The 9,000-nt window shown below is 45.8% G+C and overlaps 1 protein-coding gene across 1 annotated transcript in view; it reads left to right on the plus strand.

The window, feature by feature from the left end:
- Positions 1–8,659, plus strand: part of Fbln5 (fibulin 5) — a 75,125-nt gene extending 66,466 nt beyond the window's left edge. Inside the window, exons 10-11 of the mRNA XM_008821731.2 lie at positions 858–1,053; positions 7,714–8,659. Of these exons, the coding sequence (XP_008819953.1) occupies positions 858–1,053; positions 7,714–7,875 (358 nt within the window). The 3' untranslated portion in view covers positions 7,876–8,659. The remainder of the gene's footprint in view (positions 1–857; positions 1,054–7,713) is intronic.
- Positions 8,660–9,000: the final 341 nt, after the last annotated feature.

Raw genomic sequence — 9,000 nt, forward strand, 5'->3', positions numbered from 1 at the left:
CTAAAAAAAAACCAAAAAAAAAAAAAAAAAAAAAGAAATATTTGTGTTTATGACATTTCTCCTGTTGGAAGGTAAACTGCTTGAGGATATGATAGTATTTATTATTACTGCATTTCCAAAGTGCCTAATGTCGTGTTTTATACATGGTGAGTTCTGAGCTCTTATATATTAGATGAAAAGATTCAACATAGACTGAGTTAAGTGCAATAGATAGTGTAAAAGGATCCTTAAGACCCATTGGTCTAATATAATTTTCACTTATAAATATTCTTAATGAATGTCTTTGACTGGGAAGAGAGGGCCACGTGACAATTGGTACATTTTGCTGCCTAAATACATGATGTGTGTGATGTAGCTCGTGAATGTTCCAGTGTTCTGAAAACCAGAGATCTAATCTAGATTCTCCAGTAGCTGAAATATCTGATGCCAGGAAGGAAGTAGATCTCATCTACCTGCTAGAGTGTACAGATTGGATCAGAGATGCTCTGCCATTATGTCATCAGGTGGTCAGAGTGAGGTGGCTTCATTTCCATTTAAAGTAAGGAAACAGGGACTGGAGAGATGGCTCAACGATTAAGAGCACTGGCTGCTCTTGCAGTGGATCCAAGTTCGATTCCTAGCACCTACAATGACAGCTAACAACCGACTGTAACTCCAATTCCAGGGGATCTGACACCCTCTTCTGACTTCCACAGGCATTGAATGACACAGTTGCACTTACACACATGCAAGCAACATACTCATACACATAAAAAATTTTAAAAATCAACAAATAAAATATTTTAAAGGGAGAGAACAGGCACAACCAGTGCCTGGATAGGGTTTACTGAGCTCTCATGTGATCTCTCTCCCACCAGTCGCTGTATGTGTCCCGCCGAGAACACTGGCTGCAGAGACCAGCCCTTCACCATCTTGTTTCGGGACATGGATGTGGTATCAGGACGCTCTGTTCCCGCTGACATCTTCCAGATGCAAGCAACAACCCGCTATCCTGGTGCCTATTATATTTTCCAGATCAAATCTGGGAACGAGGGTAGAGAGTTCTATATGCGGGTAAGAGGGAATGTAAGCAGCAGCTGCCATCTTTCACAACAGCCACTGTCTTTTTATGTGTGTGTGGTGTATGTGTTTGTGTGTGCATGTGTGTGTGAGTGTGCAGGCACATGTGTACATATTAAAGCATCTTCATTCTATTATCCTCTACCTTGTTCCTCTATCACTGTCTACCTAATGATTGCCATCTTTAATAATGGCCGTGTGTGATCTTGTCTAGGAACATGTTTCATGGGAACAGATAAGAATATAGCTAGGATGGGCAAGTGCGAAAAGAGAAGAGGAGGCGAGAGTCACCTTCTGCATGGTCTTGTGAAAGGTGCTTTTCTTTCATGTGCCCCAGGATCCTCCTCAGTGAAGTGAAGTGTTGGGTCATGATACAGTCTTAGGTCTAAAGCTGCGGAAGAGACAATCATACCTCCACTTACGCATCCACTCACTCAACAAATATTATGTACCTACTGTGTACTTTCAGAAACTAAGGCCACAACCGTGAAGAAACACCCCCAAATCCTCCCCCTCATAGTACTTCCACACCAGCAAAAAGAAAAAAAATGTGGCTCTCGGAAGTGGACTCTGCTGGCATTGACTGCACAGTAGTCACTAGAACTCTTAAAATAATTAAACTCTTTAATTAAAATAAAAATTTAGTTCTTCTCTGGCACTATAGAGCTCTATGATTACTACATGGACTAGCTCAGATGTAGGACACTGTAGAAAATTTGATTATAAAGTTAGTCATACCAGTAGAAAGCTTACAGAACCCATCCTAAACTATTTATAAAAATAAATTATATACATTTACAACCATGCCATGTATATGACTGAGCTTCATCTCCTCAGTCCTGGAGTAATCGTGTTTCTTTATAGACACTGGCAGAGAATGATGGTTGTCATATTGTACTGTGCATTTAGGCACTTGTCCAGTGAGCAGTTTCCACAGCCTCCTCTCCAGAGGATCTATCCGGAGGCAGAGCTCCTCTGTTGCTCTCTTATGTGGACCCTTGTGATTAGATTTAGGACCCATCCAGATAATCCAGGATGTGGCAGAGCCCCATCTCTGAGCTCCAAACCCTTCCCCTATCCCCTAGCTAAATCTTTCAATCCTACCTCTGGGGCTATCAATCTCAGAAACAGCAGAAAGAACTTGATAGAAAAGGCCCAGGGTCTGGTGGATCCTCATCAATGTATTATTGGTAAGATAATAGTGACCTAACAGAACCAGGTCACTCCCTGACCTATGGAGCTGGTGTAAAGCTGGCTCAGTAGATGAGGGCAGCAGGACCAAGGACTTAAGAAGAGGTTGAGTGGTAGGAGGTACTTCTGCAAGATGAAAAAATGGAGGTGTGTGTGCCTGTCTGTCTGTCTTTTCCTTGAACCCATCAGCACGGAAGTCCCCCAGAAACTCTCCCCTGCCAAGCCTTGGTGGGCTGGCCATCCTCTCAAGGTAAGCCTAGCCCAGCCTAGCAATGTCCTTCATCTGTAGACACAGAAGTCCCAATTATAGGTTGAATAGATGCCTCACCCTGCTTAGAGGTTTACAACTTCATCACTCATTCTTCTTGCCTTAGTTGCCCCTCCAACATAGAGCAGGGCAGGAGCTCTGCAGAGGTCGGTTTGTCTTGGCATCAGGGCATTCCTCTGAACACCATCCACTAAAACCTCCTAGGCTCCACAGTCACTCTGGTGGCTGACTGAGAGAAGCTCCCAGGATAGTGGGGAGAGGAGACCTTCCTATAGCTGGGTGAATGGGAAGGAGACTCCTTTCCTGGGAACTTCCTTTGTGCTCAGAGTATCCCAGAAGCTGGGGAGCACTAGAAGCAGAGCTCAAAGCTATATGTAGCTTTCGTCTTTCTGAGAAGACTTGAGAAGGGCACCAAAGCCATCATTTTTATTCAGAAGAGACAAGAGGACATCGAGGGAACAAAGGGGCATGGGCCTGTCATAAGAATGGCTGAGGAGCTTAAGGAAGGGGGAGGTGGCCACGGTCCTCAAGACTGTGCCTGGGACTGGAAAAAAGGCCTTGGGAAGTCACAGGACTTGAAAGCAGAGATGCTGAAGCTGGGCTTCTGAGCGTCAGGCTGTCCAGAGCCCAGGAGCCTCCCCAAGAGACCATTCCCAGGTGTTTGGTATGGGCTGCAGGGCTGGGCTGAGTTCCATCACTTCTTTCTTCAGTTTATCCCAACCCTGTGACCGTGGGAACGTTATCTAACTGTTCTGAGCCTCCATTTCCTCATGTCTAGAGAAGATCCTAACAGTGTTTACTTTAGGATTAGCTGGGGTCATCCACTTAGCACAGTGCCTGGAACACTGAATACTTTTTGTCACATGTGCAGGACAGAAGTGGGTGAAACAGTCAAGAAGTTCCCCTTCTCTCCCCTGCTGCCTCAAACCTGTGCACACCTGGGTGACAGCTTAACTTGCTCCTTTAAGACTTGCAGGAACATTCCTGTGATATATCTGTCTGTTGTCTCATTCTCTCACCAAACACCCCTTCTGGTTTACATGGCAACCACAACCTCCAGTCTTTTTTGTGGGTCCTAGTGGGCTGGCCTTACAGCCCTTTTGCCTTTTCCTTTCCTCTTAGCAAGGTTAGCAGTGTTTCTGGCACCTCCAGGATTAGGGGTGAGGTGCACAGGTGGGGCAGGGGACGAGATGGATGACCAGAGTCTCACACCATAGTCACTGTAGACAGGACTCAGTGTCCAGTCTGGGGCAGACACCCAAATGCCTTGTGTTCACAGGATGGTCTTATTTGTTTTTATTATTATCATTATTATTATTATTATTTGCCTTTGAGCATTACACTGACTATTCTTGGTGTGGGCAATTGGGCCTCCGGTTGACCACTTGCCACCACAAGCCTGCCAGCCCCTTTTTCTGGCATTGTAGCCCACACAGGCTTGATGGTGAGGGTGGCAGGGTGACAGGCAGCCCTTACTTAGGGCCTGCATGTTCCTCTTTCCAATGTGGGCTTTTGGGACCTACTTTTCCAGTGTTGGGGTCTCAGGAGAAATTGGGATAATAGGAAAAGTCTAGCATCAATGACAGTAGAAAGTATTCAATAAATGTTGTGGAGATACCGCTGCTGCTGCTACCACTCCTGCTTCTGTTGTAAGGAAACCATGAGCTCCAGGATCTTGGAAAAGTTGAGAATGTTACCCAAGGGACTGAAGTGTCATGTGGCTGTTCAGGTTCTCCCACACTGAGGCTCATTGGTTTTCATTAGAAGCACTTGGGAGAAGCATCATCTCACTCAGCAGGCAAGCCACACATGTGCATACATTGACATGCAAATATGCATACTTATTCACAGGTGCATGCACATACTTGCACACGTCACATGCATAGGCATGCATCTCCACATGCATAGCCCTTTCACAAGTCCTATTGGCAGTCTGTCTCAAGCTGAACCCTTGGCAGAAGACTGGTGATGAGCTTTTAGCAGGTCGCTTGGGGACACAGATAGGGCCAAGAGAAAGAGAATGACCACAGAGTCCAGACAGTGCCAAAGGATGTTCAGTCCACACTCCCAGGGATCAAGTGAGGTCGGAAGGCCCACAGAAGCTGACTGCCTGGATGCTTGCCACATGCTGGACAGTACCATCCCACAACTTTTTTCAGAGGATTCCTGAGTGCACGTGAGAACAGGATCAAGAAGATGTATGGTGGACCATCTGTGGCTCACTCTCCTAGGGTCACCTCGGCAGGTTCTCCTCAGTCTTTCACCTGCATTCATTCAGCATCATCACTTAGGTGCAGATCTGAGCTGGCTCCTGAGAGTTCAGACATAAACAGGCTATGGCTTCTGCTCCAGCACATACTCCCTGGTGGACAGCAGGGAACAACCTAACCAAGTCAAGTACGTACCAAACGGGCGGCAGGAAACAGAAGCACAGAGGCCTTATCAGAGAGCCCAGTGGTTAAAAGCAAGCTTTTGGAGTCAGATATTTTAGTACCTTACTAGTGTTGTGACCTTATGGAGTATCCTTAACCTATTTATAGTGTAGGGTTATAATGGTTAAATAAGAAATAGGCAAAAGCTGTAGCCAAATGCTTGGACTCACGATTATCAAATTGTGTGTGTGTGTGTGTGTGTGTGTGTGTGTGTGTGTGTGTGTTCCTAAAGCTCAAACCCAGAGCCTCATACATAGTAGGCAAATGCTTTACCACTGAGCTATGTCCCTAGTCTTATCATCATTGTTTTGAATTAACGCCCACCCCAGTGATCAGGGCTCTTGGGCAGGTATTCCAGTAATGCCCAGACTCCACCTGGAACTGAGTGTGGTATGGGAGGTGGCTATCATCAGTGTCCTGGCAGGCACTGAGTCCTCCCAGGTGCTGCAGGCAGACCTTTCCCAGGGTGCCATAGCTCTGGCCCTGCGAGAGTCTGATCTCACTGACTTCCAAGTTTACTTCTAGATGGGAAGGTCAAGCATTATTTCATACACTGGAGACCTGTTTTCAGGAAAGGCAAAGCAGCAATGTGGCAGCTTCTTTCTCCACTCCCCATTCAGACACATCTGCAAATGGCCCTCCGTGCAGCTGCTTCTAGCTCAGGGTCCCTCAGTCCTTGACCTTTGTTCATGAAAACAGTGAAGGCTGGTAAGAAGCTGAATCTGTGAATGCCTTGGGCATTTCCCTGTTTGGCTATCCCCTGTGAAGTCCTGGCCTGGGACTCTGAGGTTTTGCTAGGGCTAAGAAGGAAATCTAAGAGATCCTCTGCCCAAGGAGGTGCTGATTACTTGGATGTTAATGGGAATACAGAGAGCTTGTGCCAAGAGATTATGTGGCTGTAACTGCTGATAGCTCAGTGGATGAGGCAGGTCCAGGGTTTGGCCTGTACCTGTCTGCCAGCCCTGCCCCTGTTGTACTAGTGGCAGCCCTTGGGGATGTTCTGAACTTTATGGGGAGCCCTCCCTTTATGGAGACAGAATAAATGCCTGCTGTGCCTTTATACAAGCCAAGTTCCTTGATTTCACTGAGCCTGCTTTTTTCATTTTCTGGGTACTGCAGCTTCTGGGAAGTGATTATCTAGGCTATTCATGTTCTTCCTCATGTTATTTCCTCTACAGGTGTCCTGTATCCATTGCACTGACCCTGGCCACCTCTCTTTAGGGCAGTGCTAGGGAGAAGCAAAACACATAGTCTCTTCTGATAATCGCTGAATAATGACAAGGGGAATGGTGTTTGCAGCCAGGGGGAAAACCCAAATGCAAATCCCAGCTTTACCCCTGGGTGACCCTAAACCATTATTTATCCCCACTGGGCCTTTGCTTGTTTATAAAATGAAAGAATGAGATATGCTCTTCTGATAGACGTTAGGTAAGGGCAGCTGGGGTCTGCCACCAGGATCCGGTGCTTTTAGATCACACCTTTCAATTGTTACTGGGTATACAAATCACCTGGGGTTGTGTTGAACTACAGATTCTGGCTCAGCAGATCTCAGGTGGAGCCTGACCACATTTCTGACAAGTTCTGTACACACTGATGCTGCTAGTACAAGGCCTTTGAGGGTTTTTATGAGAAGTGAATAAGTGGATGTATGTAAAAGAGGCTGGAAGTGTGTCCTCACTCGGTGGTGCTCAGTTGATGCCAGTGCTCTTTCTCTGTGTAACTTTGAAAATTCTAGAAAAACATTCTATAGTTGAGAAAAGTTTACATGAATTTATTAGGATTTCAGTGATAGAGCTACAAAACAGTGACATTGCAGGTGACTACAGGGTTTCCAGATGTGGGCTTTTAACAAATTCCTAAAAATGTACTACTGAACTAGAAAATCCCTGAATGGCTTGTGGAATTATTATTATTATTAGTTGTTATTTAAGCATCTCAGGTGATTTTGATATAATTTGTTTGGGAATTACTAATCTGGTCTGAACCCTAACTTTAGAATCAGCCCTAAGAGGTGACAGCTCCAAATCATGCAGTCACAAACATGCCTTTCTGTTTATGAGGAATTTGTTCCAAGACCCCCAGGGATGTCACACTCCACTGATAATCAAGTTCCTTATTAAAATGGAGTAGCAGGAGCCTGGGGAAATGGCTCAGTCAGGAAAATGTTTGCCTCAAAAGCATGAGGACCTGAGTTCAATCCCCATACCCACATGAAAAGCAAGGCTCAATAGCATGTACGTATAATCCCAGTTTTAGGGAGATGGACACGGGAGAGCCCTGGCACTTGTTAGCCAGCCAGCCTAGCAGAATGAGTGAGCCCCAGGTCCCAGTAAAAGACCTTGCCTGAAAAACAAGGGCAGCTCCTTAAGAAGGACACCTGAGGTTGACCTCTGGCCTCCACAAACACATGTACAAGCACTCCCCTCCCAATAACGTTAACACTTGCATCATCCCATATACTTTAAATTTTCTCTAGAAAACTTATTATAATGTAGAGGCTGAGCAGGGGCTGGCTACATAGCTCAGTTGGTAGAGCTTAGCATGCACAAAGTCCTGGGTTTTATTCCCAGCATCCCATAAACTGGGAATGGTGGTGTGCATCTGCATCTGTAATCCCAGCACTTTAGGAGGGAAGGATCAAGAGGATCAGAAGAAGTTCAAGGTCATCTTCAGCAACACAGTGAGTTTGAGGCCAGCCTGACTCAGGCTGTGTACCAGCATCCATACCTTCTGCTAACTAGTGTCTTCTGATTCTGTTCACAGCAAACAGGCCCCATTAGTGCCACCTTGGTGATGACACGCCCTATTAAAGGGCCCCGGGACATCCAGCTGGACTTGGAGATGATCACTGTTAACACTGTCATCAACTTCAGAGGCAGCTCTGTGATCCGACTGAGGATATATGTGTCGCAGTACCCATTCTGAGCCTCAAACTAGGGCTTCTGACACTGCCTCTCACCAGCACCAAGGGACAGGAGGAGAGAGGAAACCAGAAAGAATGAGAGCGAGACAGACATTGCACCATTCCTGCTGAGCATCTCCCTGGGGCGTCAGCCTGTCCTGACTCCTACCTATACTATAGACTGTCATTCTGAAGGACATTCTGCCCCCAGTTCCCTTGATGAGTTATCCAAAAGTGTTACCCTCGGTCCCTGATGTGAGATTGCTGGTGACTCTTCAAGTCCTTCAGTTTATATCTATCTTTTTCAAAGAAAATTGGTTAGGTTTGCTGGGGTATGAGTCTCTGTGCCAAGACTGAGCAGCTTGCTCTCACCTCTTCACTCCTTCCTCTGTCTCTCGCTGCATTACTGCTTTGCAAAGTCCCCAAGAGCTCACGGGGCATGCTGGGTAGAGCTAGTTTGCTTTTTGCGTGTGCTGAGAAGGCTATGAAAACAAACCACAGCAGGATCTAAGGTTTTTAAAGAGTCTTTCAAAACCATGTCTGATTTTCAGCTGAAAAGAAGTTTTAGTTGTCCTTAAATTTGTATAACTGTTTAACCTTTTCCTGTTCATTTTGAGTTTTTAAAGTGGTAAGATTCCTTCAAAAGGCCTCGAGACATATGTTCTGTTCTGTCTTCCCAGCTTCAGCCTTTCCTCCATCCTAGCCCAATTTTTTCAAGGACCAAGCCTTAATCATGCTTTCTTTAGAATTTTTACTCAACTAGGTTGGAAGGCAGAGGTATCCAAAGTGATTAAATATTTGAAGAGATCTTGTGTTTGGTTAATTTTGACACCATAAATAATTCGGTGCTTGGAGATGGTTTGAATCCTGCGCACTAACTTGGAAAGGCCTCAGGGTGTGTATAGTGGTGAGGGTTGGGTGCTGAAGCATCCTCCATGACTGGGCCAAGTTGACAAGTGTTGTTTGATGGGGGTGGTGGAGAATCAACCCTAACTCCTATCTCATGGGACTAGAAAACCATTCATAGCTTCTCAGTTATGTGGTCTGTTTTGGGTACTCTCCCAGGCCATTCATATATTCAAGTCCCTTTAAGCTGGTAGAGCTTTGAGGGAAAACTAATTAGGCAGGACCCATCCCAGAGACTGATG

This window comes from Nannospalax galili, unplaced genomic scaffold (assembly GCF_000622305.1).
Source record: "Nannospalax galili isolate Female #2095 unplaced genomic scaffold, S.galili_v1.0 scaffold107, whole genome shotgun sequence".
Classification (NCBI taxonomy): domain Eukaryota; kingdom Metazoa; phylum Chordata; class Mammalia; order Rodentia; family Spalacidae; genus Nannospalax; species Nannospalax galili.